The sequence below is a fragment of the Hesperophylax consimilis genome, chromosome 8, assembly GCF_061612785.1.
Source record: "Hesperophylax consimilis isolate HC1 chromosome 8, BYU_Hcon_1.0, whole genome shotgun sequence".
Taxonomy (NCBI): domain Eukaryota; kingdom Metazoa; phylum Arthropoda; class Insecta; order Trichoptera; family Limnephilidae; genus Hesperophylax; species Hesperophylax consimilis.
In genome coordinates this window covers 12,667,381-12,684,768 of record NC_142843.1, presented here as the reverse complement: position 1 = coordinate 12,684,768, position 17,388 = coordinate 12,667,381, and the positions used below count along the sequence as shown (strand labels likewise).

Here is a 17,388-nt window from a genome sequence, read left to right as displayed (position 1 = left end):
TTGAGCAAATTCAATGAAACAACCCGTCCTTAGACTTTTACCGAAAAATCAAGGTCTTGACTCGACTTGACTTGACAAGTCTAAGCATTCTGGAAAATAGTGAATTATAACTATAATCAGTTGAAAGGTGATTGAGGAAGAGCAGTTAATTATTTCTGAGTACGGGAGGGATGAGTTGTAGTAAAGTATGCGAATCAATAATACAATAAAATTTTTGAAGAAACAAATATATCAATTTTTTCCGACGGTCTTCTCATGGAGAATGGTTGGAGCTCAATTTGACCGTATGAGTAATTTCCTCTTTTTAATCCAAGCCTCCTAGCAATCCCTCTTAATAACCGATGTTGAACGGATTCAATTTGAAGAATACGGACAGCATAAAAAGGACCAAACAACACAAGTAGATTCAAGAAGGGGACGAACCAAGGAGCTGTATGGAGTTTTATAGTTCTAATGTTTTTGAAGTCAGAAGTAATAGTAGTTTGAAAGATTTATTAACAATTATATTCATAAGTTCCCGAAAAGAAAATTGGCTATCTAGAGAGACACTGCGGTCTTTAATAGATGTGACTAGTGTTAATCTAATATTATTAAGTTTGTATTCGAAAACAATCGGTGTTTTTGCTCTGTAGAAGGACATAATTTAGCATTTATCGATATTTAGTTTCGGCAATTAATTTTACACCATTCATTGGAAGAATTAATAACTGATTGGAAAACAAGACAGTCGAGGTATTTTTGATTATTTTCAGGTGTTTGTTGTCTTCCGCAAATAGCCAAAAGCTAATAATAATAATAATAGGGTTATTATAGGCATAGTACTATTCCTCTACATGGGTTCCATGTAATTTATTTTATTTGGTACAATACTTAATAGGTACCAGGTAGGTACCCAATTCGTAGAAACGTTAATGTAACCATATTCATATTCATATAATATAATCTTTGTGCTATTTTATACTTTTATTATTTTGTAAAATTATTAACCTCAACACAGGCTTGTCCTAGTGAGGTTAAAAATTCTAACGTTAAAAAGATACAGTGTAGAGGAAAAATACACAATTTTAAAACATTGTATGATAATGTGGGTCTCACTGTGTACTTTACCGGTGCTGAGGCCCTCTTTTTACAATTTATTTAATAAAAGGATGATATGAAATTAAATAATAAATAGAAAATAAAACTGAGACAAAATTAAATATAAATATTTAAGGCGGTAACGAAGAAAATTTGAAAAATAAAAACATCCCTAATTCTGGTACTTTCTATGAGGTACGGTTGTAATTATCACTTCGGACTTCAAAAACGTAAATACCCTTAGAACGCTTTACTGCTCCTTGGTTCGCCCCCATCTTGAATATGCTTGTGTTATCTGGTCTCCTTTTTATGCTGTCCACATTCGACGCATTGAATCTGTTCAACATCGGTTCTTAAGAGGGATTGCTAGGAGGCTAGGATTAGAAAAAGGCAAATACTCATATGATGAAATTGAACTAACTCTAAACCTCTCTCCTTTGGAAGTCCGTCGGGAAAGAAATGACCTCATTTGCTTCTTCAAAATTATAAATGGTATTATTGATTCACCTACTCTACTGCAACTCATTCCTTTCAATATCCCCTCGCACAGACTCAGAAATAATGTACTGCTCTTCCTCAACCATCATTCGACAAATTTTGGATATTATTCACCATTGTCCAGAATGTGTAGACTGGTCAACTCAAGTCAAAACCTTAACTTTTTGGGGATAAGTCTGAATGATTTTTGCCGGTCGCTAAACAAGTGACGGAATATTATAAGTGTCCCGTGGTCCTGACCCACGGCGTAGTCTTGACTTGATTCGACTTTATTTTCTTATATTATATCTGCCTTATGTCTTTGCTTTCATGTACCTTTGTCTACTCCTGTATTTTTCATTTTACTGTATTCGTGTTATTATTTTGTAATTTGGACGATGTCAGTTAATAAATAAATAAATAAATTATAATAACAAATTTAACTTCCGTGATTACTGTTCCACTAAATTATTATGTAATAGCTGACGTGTACCTGGCGTTGCTGCGGGTTATCCTTAGGAGATTGCTAGCAAACTTTTCTTTAGGCTTTTTCGAGATATACAATTCCGTAGTACATTATTTTGATGTATCTCACAAGGTTTAACTAGCGTTAGTAATATAAGCGCCCGAAAATATTTGTTTTACGAATTGATTACAAAACATCGACTTTTCTCTACTTTCTACATGTATTATATATACAGGGTTTTCCAATAAGAGGTGTTATTTTGAATAGCCCGCTATTTCGGTAGATGTTACTTTTGAAGCTGTCATTTGACAAGTAGAAACTACGCCATTAATAAAAATGGAATGTTTCAACAACGCATTGAAATTATTAAAATTCACTTGAGTGAATCAAATGCAAATCATCTTGAGTGATGAGGCCCATTTCCACTTCGGTGGCTTCGTCAACAAGCAAAATTTTCGCATCTGGGGCTCGGAAAACCCAAGAGTTATTGTTGAAAAGCCTCTCTATCCTCAACGTGTGACAGTTTGGTGCGGTTTATGGTCCGGCGGAGTCATTGGACCTTACTTTTTCGAAAATGAGGCTGGAGCAACAGTTACAGTGAATGGATTGCGCTATCGAGAGATGATTAATGATTTTTTTATAGCCGGAATTGGATGGTATTGATCTGGACAACGTTTACTTTCAACAAGACGGCGCTACGTGCCACAAGCAACGAAACCATTGATCTTTTACGATTGAATATCAAAATAACACCTCTTATTGGAAAACCCTGTATAAACCTTCCGGAAGATATTCTCTAAGTGATAGTGAAAACCCTGTGAAAATCCTTTGGGTAGTTTAGAAGAACTAAGCGCACCAACATAGATACGGATAGCGACTTTATTTTATACTATTTCGAGATTCCACATGTTTTTAAAAGCCCGAATGGGTGTATAATATAAATAAAAATAAATAAACGGCGCCATAATAATTGTCCGACAATAATAACAATAAAAGAAAACAGTATAAAAATGCAACCTTTAGAGCGGGCAGGATGACGAGCACATCCTCGTGCACCGGCAGGGGCTGGTTGGACGCCGGAGGGGTGGACAGTAGGCTGCAGCAGCGGCCCAGCAGTGCACCGAACATGCGCAGCGACACGGCCAGCGCACGCTCCTGTAGCTCGCTGCGGCACCCTCCCCCGCCCACGAGCCTGTGGGTCGCATCTGAAACAACAACAAAAATAATTTAGGTATTTAAAAAAGTAAGCAAAAATTAATTACTAATATTCTTAATATTTTTTAATTTAATAAAATTTCTATAACGATTTAAAATGTGCCATTTTCGATTTGCCGTCAAAACAAAATATCTTGAATAAATCTTCCACGCATAGTTTTATAGTTCATATTCGTATTTTGTGAAAATATCCCGTTGTTCATCAGTTGAACTTTTGAGAGCAGCAGACTTAATTATTTTCATAAAAAAATATTATGTATCATTATTGTTTTATTTGGATAATTTGTGCAGCACCGTTTTTGCGCAAAATCACCCCAATGGCGCTGTACAAATTGTGAATATACAACTTTTTTTCCTTTGTGTGAATACCGCATGAAATGAAATTAGCCAAGTTTAATGGTCAAATCTGAATATCCAAGTACTTCCCCACCTTCCTCTTACCCATCTCCTTCCCATCCCCACTCCCTTCGGCCTCATAACATATCCCATGATGGGGATGCATCAGTCTCACCGGCTCCAAACGGTTAGGAGCAGTTGGGACTTTTGTACGGTATTCACATGGAAAGTAGTTTTTTTTTAAATTTTATGTATTGTTATTATTTTATAATAAGCCATATTCTAAAACTTCCAGTAATTGTTTGGTTTCGGTTGTTTCCTTATTAATATTGTACCTTTTTAAAGTGTCTGCTCAAAAAATTCTCATTTCTGAGCACAATCTGCCTCCTGTTTTATATTATGTTTTAGTTTTAATATTCTTGTTTTGTCCTGTCCTGCTGTTATTGTTATTCTAAGTTTTGTCATCACTTTGTATAAACAGTGTATTTAGTTATCGAAGGAAGCAAACACTTTGTGGCTTGACATTATTACACAAATGAAAGAATATCTTTGTTTTAAACCACTTTAGTGTATTTAGTGTTATAAGTTATAATATTAGATCTGTATTGGGTAAGGCACACTGTAGGAATAATTTTAAGAACAACTAATACTGAATTGCCATTTTTTAAGTTTGTTATACGAGTAGTTAAGCGCACTTGAAGTGAAATGACACTAAACTGCGCTTTATAAATGCCATGTTATTATTATTATTATTGTGTATTCATAGATCTCCATTTTTTTCATTTTTATTTAAATTAAATCTAATTTAATCATGTTATTATTCAGCCAAATGCGTTCAAAGCCAATTTGATAAGAGGTCAAAATTCGAAACGCGCGGTATGAAATTTATCGGCGACGTAACAACCTCCCCCGTAACAACTATTCTCGACTTCCCCTAACCCTTTGCACTCCAAATTATATTGTGAGTTTTATGAGTGTTGTGTAAAAATATAAGGAAAAATTACGATATTTTTAAAAAATTAGAAAAAAAATAATTTGTAAGGCAGAAAATAAAATGATATGGTATTTTAAGATTTTTTATCATCATTTTAGATTGTTGATAAAAGAAAAATTTGAGGTATTTTAGAAATCAAAACGCCCAAATGCACATGTAGCTTGTTAGGACACGAGTCACAGTACTCATTGGTTTCCCGTCTGCAACCTTTTACTGCCCTTTTCGAGCAGACCAAACATTCCCGCTTGGGATCTTTTCTTAAAATATGAAGTTTTCCATTGAGCCTGGTCTCCGATGGAGTGAAAATATTTACTGCCCAGCAAAAAAATAATTAAATAAAATGAATGCGTAGTTATTTTTATGTATGAAAAACAGATCAAAAAGCACAACCTATCGTAATTGGGTACTGTATACAACTGAATGAAATCATGTGTATACCTGTAAAAGGACTTTTTTTAATTTTTTTACAGTAAAAAGTACAACCAATGTTTATGCCACCGCTGTGGCGCCATCGGGGTTGTTAGAATGTTTCCTATGTCGCCGTGGCGGCGACAACGTAGTACAAAGAGTTAAATTAAATGTGACTCTGTACCTTTAAAATATGGACATAATATTAGAACATAAACAAAAAAATATTAAATATTTTCTGAAAATAAATAAGACAAATATAATAATAAATTATCAGCGGATACGAGCTATTTTTAACATCAAAATGAATGAACGTTTATTGAAAAGCCCAATTCGAATCAAAAACATCCGAATTTACCGTGCTAACATAAACTTCCACCCAATGGGGCTACATTATTTCTTTCATTACGGCATAGCAACAAGAGAATCAAATTATTACTCCATTGTCAGAAAATGTGCTCGTAATGTACCGGAAAACAAAATTGAAAAAATAACAACCGAGTCACATTGTGGATGGAACGGATCTTTTTGAAAACGTGACGCGCTCCCGGAGTATTCTATATTCTACTAGTATAGTGTAATCACCGATCAGGCAAACCAATAGAAATGTGTTGTTGTGAGCGTCCCGAGTAAGCAATTTTTTTCCTTACTTATGAAATTAATTAATGGAGGATCGAACGCACAATGTAATAACGATTGAAATACGTATCAAATAGACTCTCGCCTTACGAGATTTTCAAGTTATAGCGAAACTCCGCTTTAAGAAGTGGATGGAAAACCAGTCTTAGTTTTCTGTGAATACTGTGAATTACTCAAAACCATCCGTAGTCGAGTATGCGAGAGTTTTTAATACCTATTTTAGCGAATTATTTTTTCCGGATTCGATCCGCCGATAAGTGGGAATAATGGAAAACGAAACGGTCCAATTGGTTACGGATGTTGGAGCGGTGGTCCTCAAGCCCAATTTAAATGATTTAATCGCGGGTATGCCTGGAATCTTTCGTGAATAACTTTTAAAAAAATAACGTTATTGGATACATTCTAACCAAATTTTTAAGGTACTTTAATAATTGTTGGATGGACTCGTTGTTAACACATTGACGGACACTTGCCAGAAAACGCCGGAAAACAGAGGTTCGTGACGCGAAGTGTGTTTTGTGAAGTCGTTGAAAATCGGTAATAAATGTAAACCTTGGGTGTGATACTATCAAGTATAGAAGCGTTCGCATTGTGACACAAATAGACAGGCCACAATACAAAACTTGACTTTCCTGTTCGTTGTCGTTCGTGTCGTATGTACGTTGGAAATATCACATCTCATAAAACGATGTCAATAGTGTTATATCCGTGAAAGTGTTAATATTGTGCTGATGTTTTTAGGTCCAGGGATCATGAGAGTTGCTCAATTGACAGATTTTTCAGCATTGTATAGCCGCCTTCGAAATCTGGACATTTATCAACTGATTCATGTTACCTATATTCAAATATTTACATGTGTGTGTGCCCGACAATTGTTTAGTTTAGTATGCTGAAATGCGTGCTATAAAATCTTGTGTAGAAGATTGATATTGGGGTGATTTGTTTTTTTTATTCAAACAGGAAATCTTACGAATACTGCTGGTTTAATAATAAAATAAAACGTATATAACTCCAAGCAATAGCACAATTTTGATTGGCTGTAGTGACTCATCATTATGTACGGTCAAGTAGTAAGAGATCTACATTTTCCAAGGTACGTTGTTGTTAGGGCCAATAACTTTACGATGATACTTATTGCAGTTATTATTACTGATCAGACCTAAGGGAGTAAAAGCTATGGCCAATTACCCAACGCAACGGCAGTAATTGATAAAATAATATAATAGCTCAGCGAGTTTTCGCCAATAATAATTATCATCGTCACTCAGGATACATAATTATCGCTCAGTCAGCGGAATTAATAAATTGGATGATTATAACATAATTAGAATAAGCAGGCAGAAAAGATGGAATTAAGGCGTGAGTTCTTGGTCTTTATCAGGTAGCCAGCAAGACAGGTACACCTAAAAGACGTGGAACATATTTATTTAATATTATAATAATCATAAGCCATAATCAATAGCCTAGGATCGCGATACAACAAACCCTACGTTATCGAGTACACTGATGAAGCTACTTTGTAGTGATAATAGACATTTAGTAAGCCTTAAAAAAGTTGGTCTGCCGGTGCGCTTCTTGGAGGATTCAGCGCAGTTATGGAAATAGTGAACGAATTTTTTTAAGCCTCTGGAGCAGTGGTTCTTACCTGGGTTCGATCGAACCCAGGTAAGAACCAGGTGAGTTCGGTGAGTCAGTCACGCGGGTTCGGCGGAGGTCAAAACACACCCCCGACTCTTGATGATTCGATATGATTCGCGATGACACGCCCCGCTTGTCCATCTTTGGCTGCAGGTGATCACGCAACTTCGCTTGGCCTATTTGTGCTGCAGGGAATTTGGTGCGCCCAGTAGTTGAATTGTAACTGTCGTGATAGTACGTCGTGTGACGTGTGATACCTTTCTTAATATTTTAATCCTTTCATATTAACTATGTCGAGCAAAAAAAAGAAAGTGGTCGGACGAATATGTACAATATGGATTTCCATGTATAACATCGTTTGAAAATTTTTGTGTGAAAATTATGTTTTAATGGTTTTGTTCATTTTACTATGTAAAAATATATACCTATGTTTTGAATTTGATAAAATCATATTTTATTTTTCCAATTAAGAAGGGTTCGGTGAATGCGCATATGAAACTGGTGGGGGTCAGTACCTCCAACAAGGTTAAGAACCACTGCTCTGGAGCATTCGCAGGCAGCCGGATTTTGAAAAAATTGGTAAATTTTACGTCATCTAGTCTAGATCATCCTATTGAAGAATAGCTTGTTCCCATTGTCTAAATTTTAGCCGACCAGCAGCCTGTCAGTTTTTTGCGTACAATTTTTTTTTTGTTATTGTAATATTTTCACTATCTTTATTACCATTTTTATTTCAACGTGTGTTTAAAAACTTAGTTTGCGAAATTAAAAAAAAGGAAGTGATTATAATAAAGAAATAATTAGAGTGTTCCGATCATACGGGGGCCTTTTACTTACAACCTTACAAACTTACACACCCGGCCGCAGTGCCCCTCACCGCTGTCGTGTACCTATATTATTATATATTTTAATAATAATAGTCCTCGTAAAATTGCCTATGGTGATAGTCATAGTGATATGAAGAGTCAGAATAACAGAAGGATAAATAATATGTATGAGACGGTGAATGTATGTGGATGAAGCAACGAGTGGTATGCAAATACCGAGTTGTTGAAACGGCTTGACGGTAAAGTAGGATTCAATCACTGCTGGAGCCGGTGGAATTTGAAACAAGATTGAAACAATTTGAAACAATACAATTTGAAACAAGATTTATAATCGTAAAATGTTGCTTGTGCAGTGATGAAAAACTTTGAACAAATTGAAAAACTTTGAAAAGATTGAACCCGCGACGTGTGGGTGGAAACCAGACACACTTTTCCTTTGATTACTAACCGGTTTACATTTATAATAACACAAATATTTTGTAAGCATCCCTTTTATGTCGTATGTGCCAAGATGAAGTAAGATGATAAAGTACGATGTAAACGATTTGTTTTTGTTTATATTATTTGATACTAGCGGAGATCCGTGAAAAATCATGAAATAGTCGTAGAGGTGATATAGCGTGCTAGTATCTCGTCGAAACGTTTTCCACTATTGTGTCGTGAGTAGCAGTGTGCGGGACCGGATTCGGTAGTTTCCGGTTGTTTGGCAAATTAAACTAATTGGAGCTAAGCAAGTATAAACATTTTTTTCGCTTCGTGTCTCTAAATGGGATAGTCTGAATTCTCGATAAATCAGTTCCAATTTTGAAAATGGCATCTAAAATAATTTTCCTTAAAAAGTATTATATTGGTAGGTACTCTAAATCTTCAAACAAGCACTAACAATTTTGAAAATTATTAAATTCAAAGCTTAAGTTTTAGAGTTCATTAATCCGAGATTACATCCAGCACATTGCAGTAGATATTTACGATTCATCTTCAACTTACCTACAATTTTTAAAAATATTAATTTTATTTGCTCACGACAAATCTCGAACCCGCGATTTCTTAGCAAGAGTCAAGCAACGAAATTGGCCGAAGGTCGACCGACAAAAGATCGAAAATAACATCTTTTGTCGGTCATAATAAAATGTTTTTTACCTAAAAGACGTACCTATTCAGTATGTAATATTATGTTATGTCATATTGTAATATTATGACACAATCGTGAAAATAGTTGACGCCAAAGCGCACCATCCGAGAGTTTTCGTGACTTCATTCAATAAGATTTATGCTTTATAGTAAAGATAATTAACAGATAAAGCTAACAAAAAGTTACCTCACTGCGAAGTGCTTAATATTAATTACATTGAGTTACGTATTTGTAAAATCGATGTACGCAGAGCCGCTAGTTTCTCAATTAACGAATAGCTGGCTCGGCGTCGGGAGCGGGACCACTTCAGACGGTCGCAATTAATTCTGCACATATTTGTTATCTCGGAGGCTTCCCGTCGGACAAACAGGACGCGCACTTGGCCAAACAAACGACGGACAAGATGCGAACGAGACGGGGGAGAAATTTTGCGAGGATCGCATCGAATGGATGCACCATTCGTAATAGTTGATGACAAAAATAATGAATATTTAATGAAGTTCATGATACATTGAAGATGATAGGTTTTTTTTAAAATTTAAAGTCTAATATCAACATTACGCATTCCTTCGCTCAAATTTGCAAACTAAGAATAACAATAAATTACTATAGCGATTTTTTATCAAACCATAGAAGGTAAATACCATAGAATTTATAATAGAGGGAATAATATTCCTTTATTCTTTTAGATCTATCCTCGTCACCACCTCAAAGTAAGAAATGGGAGAAAGTTTCATTTTACATCTAGGCTAGAAGTCAAAATCAAAAAAAAATTAAATACTGTATAACATAATACGCACGTCGTTCCAGATTGGAAGATCAAGAGTATCTTTCTAGAAAAGTCGCCATTAAACGACAAAAATTGCAATACGAATACCCAAGTTCTCTATCATCCTTTCCTCATCTTCTTTTCCTCCCCCACATTTCTGAAAGTGGGAAAGCAATAGATCCACTAGCTGTGCGCCTTTGGAATTCTTGTGCAACATCACAAAAAAACACATGGGGAAAACCCTTCACACGTGTTCGAAGGAAACTTTTCACAATGAATGCTATCAGTTCATAAATGTGTGCGATGTTCTAGTTAAAGACTTATCGCCTAGTTCAGGATTTGGATGTCGAGGAATCATATTATATCTCAACCATGTTCTGTTCCTCAGAATGCAAACCATAATTGCGTGGAACTAGTTGACCGCACCCTCATTTATTGGACCATAAGACCAGCGAATCACCATTAATAATGCTAATTTGCTGAAGCACTAAATTACAGGATATGTGGGAGTATAAATAAAGTTATTACTTAATGCAATGGTCATAATTACTTACTGCAGATATTCGTGCACTGCATCGTCGCAGGAAGTCAAAGAGACAACGCGAGAGTACGCACAACAAATAAATTATTACAACCTTGGGTATCGTATAACCAGAATCAGAACCTCATTAAATATTATATATATTTGCAATACCTAATATCAATAATATTTTTGATATAATGATAAATAAAAAAGCTATTTAAAAATTTATTTATTTTCAAAATTTACAAAACTATACTAACAGACCGAACGATTAGTCATAATAGACCCGATATAGTTTTACATGACAAAATTTAAAAAAAACTTATCATTGATGATGTTGAATTTGCTATTCCAAATTCCTGTAATATTCAAAAATCTATTTTTGAAAAAATAAGAAAATACACAGATTTAGGAAATGAGATTAAAAGAATTTGGCATTCTCGTACTATAAAAATATTACCATTTGTTATTTCGGCTACTGGCATTATATTATTAACTATCTCATTCAAAATTTAGGCGTATTAGATCTGTCAAAGAATTTATATATAAAAATGAAAAAATGAGTCACAGGTAGGGATCAGTAGGATTTATAGGTCCAATTAGAAGTTCTACCGAGCCGAACCGTCTGATATGAAAATATCTGGAGTCGGTGAATTATTTTCCCATTTGATCTCTGGTGATTTGACGTGTTGTTCTTGTATTATTTTGTATTTATTACGCCTATGTAATGCACTTGCATAATGTGGATTGACTAGATGATTATTTGTGGAAAAGTGTGTGGAAGAGTTTAGTTTTTCCTGTGGGGAAGATTTAACCCGGACATAAAGTCGGAAAGAATGAAAAAAAAAGAATCAACTAATTGAATACCTTGAACAAAATAACATACGAGTACTATCCCACAACCAATTTGGATTCAGGAAAAACAAAGGTGCCTCTGAAGCCCTGGCAATAATTACCGATTTTCTAAATGAAAACTTAGACAAGGGTTGAAAATGCATATCAATATTCTTAGACCTGTTGTTAAAAGATGGTTAAACAATAATACACTAACAATGAATATGACCAAAACTAAATACATTGAATTTAGTATTAATCGTTCCAAGAACTCCAGAAAATCAATTTAAAATATGTGCTTGCCCCCTGACAAACGCGATAACATGTGATTGCCCTTGTTTAGAACAGGTAACTAAAATTAAATACTTGGGTATTACTTTTGACAGCAATTTGAAGTGGAAACAACAAATAACCATTACAGCAAACAAACTTTTTAATCAAAATTCATTTACTTTTTTTAGACAAACTAGAAACTTTCTCCACCTGAATCAGCTCAAAAAAAATTACTATGCAATTTTACAATCATTAATAGAGTATGGTATCATAGCATGGGGAGGAGCAAACGCTGCCGCCATTGATCCAATCTCCAAAGCTCAGAAACTTATTATAAAGTGTCAGCTACACTACTCGCTTCGACGCTTCGACCAAGTCCTCGACGAAGTTAGCCGAAGTTCGAAGTGCGTGCCCACACACTCGTGCAACTTCGCGAGTAACGCTTCGAGTCCTTTGACTCGGGCGCATTTACCGACAACAATCGGAAGTCGGGCGAAGCGAAGCGAAGTTGCCCGAAGCGAAGTGAAGTTCGTGCCCACACTATCGTATTCGGTCAACTTCGCGAGTAGTGTAGCTGGGCTTTAAGGATTATCCTCAAACTACCAATCACAAGCAGCTCGGATGAAATCTTTAGGAAAATCTGTGTTATGGACATTAGGCAACTTTATGCCAAAAACATACTAGCCTACCTCTTCAAACACAAAACTGCTTTTGACAATGTCCAAACTGCTCGTGATACTAGAACCAAAGGACATAATTTCTTATATATCCCTTTCGCTAAAACAACTTTTGGCCAGAGAAATTTTAGATATTTTGTAAAAGCCATCTTACAAGCCATCTTCCAATAGCCATCAGACTGAACACAATTTATTTGAAATATAAAACAGACACCAAGTCTCGGATCGTCAGCCAAGATAGATCTAAAATCAAATATTTTATAAAAACTCCTTTAAAAGTGTGTACTCCAACTATATGCGGATTGACCTCTGTTATTTAATGTAATGAAATATTGTTACAGATGTTACCTTAGGTTATACTGCTTATATTAACTTTAATTTATTATTTCATTAACTATTTTATCTTAACTTTTCCATATACATTTATAATATTGTTATCCCTGTAGGATAACCTACACTTTCTATTATGTCTTCACGGTTTAAAATGTATACAACTTTATGATTTATATTTTAGTTTTAGTTATGCATGTATCAAATAATATGTAAATACTCATTTATGTATCCAATAATTCTGTCTCGACACAGGTATATCCTAGTGAGACAGATATCGAAAAACACCTGTAAAAATTATATAGCTTAATAAAAGAAAAATATAAATTATGAAAACAAAAATAAATTGTACCATCATTTTGTGAAAAGTCATCTCAACGACGCAGTACAAATATTAGTTACTAGCGGACCCAGCAATGCTTGGCTATTGCTAATATCTTCCTCGGGTGTCTGGACTTCACCATTCATTAATTCGACTCCGTGTCTCATTCCCGTGCCAAGACATTACGTTAAGTATTCCTCGGGCGTCCCCGACTTCTTCTGCCATTTAAACAACTCTTAAAATATTGAAATTTTCATCGAAATCGGTTGACTACTTTCGGAGTTGTGCGAGCACAAATATATGCAGGCTGAATTTTTATATGTTTTTTTGTAAATATATGTGTACATATTAGGCTTTATCTTACTATGTATGAACAAACAGTGCGTTTATCTTTTTAAAAAATCTTTATTTCAATTCAACAAATCTATATTCTTTTGAGCAGTCGAATTAGCGACATCGGTTTTCTTTTATATCGGTACCTATAGATAACACTTCTATGGATATCTTTTTTAGTGATATACAGCAATAAAGTACCTGATTCCACATCGAAAGCAGACACACGACGCAACTAGGCCTGCGTAACAGGCGTTGTATTTTTTGCTATGCGGCTCGCCATATGTTCGCTATCGGTCGACCTTGAGCTGATCTATTGCCCTGTGTTGCTGAGTTGGGGGGCGACACTGCCAGAGCAGAGTATGGAAGCAGTACCTACAGGGAGTGGGTTCTATCCGTAGCGGCCATCGCCCAGCGGGCCCTGGAGGTGACCAGGCGACCAGAATTTCAGAGGGTAATTTCCCTATAGCATATTATAATGGGCAAAACGTTTGATTGTGTCATCAAATTTATAATTACTTCAGTAGTTATGCTTGCTAATCTACAGTTCTAGCAAAATAATTTTATGAATAACCAAACATGAAAAATTAGAATTCTCTGTTGAAAGTGTTGCCTGTACAATGTACATTGATGGAGGATTAAGTTAGCAGAGTATTGAACCCACGACACTTGAGTGCGAAACTTACACTCTGGACCACTCGGCCACTAACAGGGTTGATACCATACAGGTTAATAGACATAATTGTCGGACACACATAAAAAACACGTATTATTTTATTTTATTCGATATTCATTCCCTTTATTAAAATACATTAAGGTATCTACTTTTCGATAGATCTTAACACAATCGAACTAGGCACATATGCACTAGGCACTACCCGAAATATGGTAGTCTAAATATACTATTATTATTGGTAAACATAGAATATAACAATTCTGTTATACTGTATAAGACATTTGCAGACAAAAATGTGTATACATGAGACAGTACACAATACCAATATCATTAGAAGATTCCAAAAGAAATATTTTAAAAAAAGTTTTAAACTTATTTTAAATCGTGGAAACCATTTTTCACTAGCCGGAAAAATTCTGGTAGTAAAAGGTACAAAATATGACCGAGATTTTTTAAGTAAATTTGATCTTTGAGATGGAATCTTTAGGGATTTTTTTTACATGTATGTTTGTTGGATAATATTAGATATTCTATATTATATTATATCCTAGATATTCGTCAATTATACAGACTATTCTTATATACATATGGAAAAAAATATCATCAAAAATACACAACAAAATATTCATACGCGTTACTCGTCACACCTAAAATGTGTAATTCCTCCAACAAAAACAGCATTTGCCCAGCGACAATTTTCCTATATTGCTCCCAAGATATTCAATTCACTCAATATAGATACCAGAAAATCGGAAACTGAACATCTTTATATAAAAAATATTTAGAATTGGCTGTAGGTAAAGGGAGGGAACAATTGCAAAGAATGTCTCGTGTCATTAAATTACTGCTCTTTTATTCCATTCTATTCATATGTTTTCTTCTTATTTTTATTTTTATATCTTTTTTTCTCTCTCTTATTTCTGTATATCCTAACATCTTAACATTGTAATCTAAAGAAATATGGCTACCATAAATACGGGTATGTGCCTAGTATGGTGGCTGTAGAAACAAGAAACTGCAATCATTTAAATTTTTATGAATAAAGAAACACAAAAAAAAAGCAAAATAATAATTCAGTCTGGCTGGTATGATCATGGGAACATGTGTGAAAAAACTAACATTTGCCAATGATAGTCTGCAGCGCCGAGGCATTATAATTCAAAAGGATCTCATCAATGTCTCGGAAAGTAGAAGATTTTTCTTTAGAATTGAATTTGCTTGAAGCTATTTAAAAAATAATTTGTTCTGCAAAACGATACGCTTGGAAGAATGTATCGCTGTAAAAGTACATAGGAAGAAAACTAGGGAGGAAGGATAAACGCAACCTAATAATCACACGTTAAATGATGGTTAATTACTATATTGAGCAAAACTCAAGTTGTCAAACAATTCCATAAGCAGGGATAAGTGAAAATTCGATATCGACGATTAATATTTTTTACTTTATAATACAAACTAAAATAATTTTGCAATAGAACTCTGCGTAAAACCACTTTTCCTCCGTTAATATGTTTTGTTATCTTATACACAGGCACGCAAAGAATGGACGATTGCAAAATTACAAAATACACTGGCCGAGATGACGTAAAAAGGAGATTTGTACAATAGTTCCACTCCATCCTGAATAGAGGGTCCATGAACCCTGGCATCATGATTCTGCGGCGGGGGCTACGACCTCCCCCTCCCCCCTCCCCTGACAAGGCTGCTCCAAGGCCACCCACCCTCCCCCGCGCTTCCCTTGCCGTTCTCCACCCGGGCAGGTACCAGGGCAGGTACCAGGGCAGGATGCGAAGGCGCCGGATACTGCGCGGGCCTGCTGCACACCGGACGCTGAGCACTGCGCGCAACCGCAGCCCAATGTTGAGACACGACCGAATGCAACGGCGAATAAAAACAAACAAACGGAGTTGATAGGTTTTATTAACACGTCAGATAAGCCATGTTAGTTGTCTTCGGTTAGGGCGAAGGAAAACCGATGTTTTCCCAGTTACATTGTGCTGACTAAAACACCCGAGAACTAAACTAAAGAAAAATAAAACAAACAATTTAGACTGCAAAGTTTATCACCGCCTAATCATCACGCCATTTCCTTACATGTGAAGGAAACGAGGATGGAACGCCACAACTATCTTGGCACACGCTCCTTGTTTCATGTATCGACTCATACTTACACACTCTCTTCTGTTACACCAACACCATTTGGCCCGACCCGACCGACGCAAGTATTTTGTTAATTTGAAAATGCCATGTCTTCCCAGGGCGCCCCGGATTTCATCTTATTCCATTCACTTGTGCAACATACAGTATGTATCAATACATACCCTCAAAGACAGTATAGAGCGATTGCTGAATTCAATCGGAAATATCATTATATTTCATGTCATTCCAATGATATTTGTTAACATTAAAAAAATGCATAACACGTCACCACTGGGTACAATCTAGCGCATTTCACGTTACGGAATTCGTCCCGTCGTTCTGAAAGCTCCGAACACACGAGACAGAGCGCGTATAACGTGATCCGTCGCGATGTGCAGCAGAGTGATAAGTGGCGACGGGAAGCAAAAATATATTTTTGTTGTTTATAATTGTAAAAAATATCATCGGAGAGCAAAATAAGATCTACATTTTTTAATCCAAATATTCCCAGTTGTTGTTAAAATCTTCCCGTATATTCTGCCGACATTCCTATCCGTGTCAAAATTATCAATGCGGCACTTTTAGAAATCTTTTTCATTAAGCTTGCATCGAGAATACAATCGTACAAACGTGATTTTACCGCACACGCGCCTTGAGGATCTTATATCTACTTCAATCATTCTTTGATCCTACCTCTGTCAGTTCCACGCCTCACGACCATTCATCAGTCTAGCTATCAGAACCATTGGAAATATGTACCTATAATTATCATGCTCGCATTCCTCGGGGAGGAATTCTCATTCATCAGACGTAGCGATACATCTCTGATGTAACGATATAGCAGCAGCAGTGAGTGAGTCGAGTACGAAGAATGGTACAGGCGAATTCTCGTCCTGGGAACCGGCGACGGAGTGGAGATTCCTGGAACAGGGCGGAGGCGACCCTAATAGCGACCCACACTAGACCAGTATCGAGAATTATGTCGGGAGCTGCGCCTATTACTCGAATTTAGCATTATATCTTGATAACAACTAGCAACTACTACTACCTAATGTGTAATTACCATAAATATAAAATGAACAATAGAACACTTAACATTCATTCGAAAGCATTAAAAAGTGTGGTATGTGGGTAGGTACCGACGCCAAACACCTGTCTGTGATAGTAGATTAATGATTGCTTCGTTGTAACTTGCAACCTATCCCAAAAATTTAACTGTAGTATATAAAATAATTATATAATTTAAATTAATGCCACAAGAGTCATTTACATACAGGATAGTTATTGACAGTCAAAATAAAAA

At 35.6% G+C, this 17,388-nt stretch overlaps 1 protein-coding gene across 4 annotated transcripts in view; it reads right to left on the bottom strand.

Moving 5' to 3' along the window:
- Positions 1 to 17,388, bottom strand: part of Smg6 (Smg6 nonsense mediated mRNA decay factor) — a 245,437-nt gene that overhangs the window by 126,683 nt on the left and 101,366 nt on the right. For all 4 annotated transcript variants that reach the window (XM_089634886.1, XM_089634889.1, XM_089634888.1 and 1 more), the window contains one exon: positions 3,038 to 3,225. In XM_089634886.1, the coding sequence (XP_089491012.1) occupies positions 3,038 to 3,225 (188 nt within the window). The remainder of the gene's footprint in view (positions 1 to 3,037; positions 3,226 to 17,388) is intronic.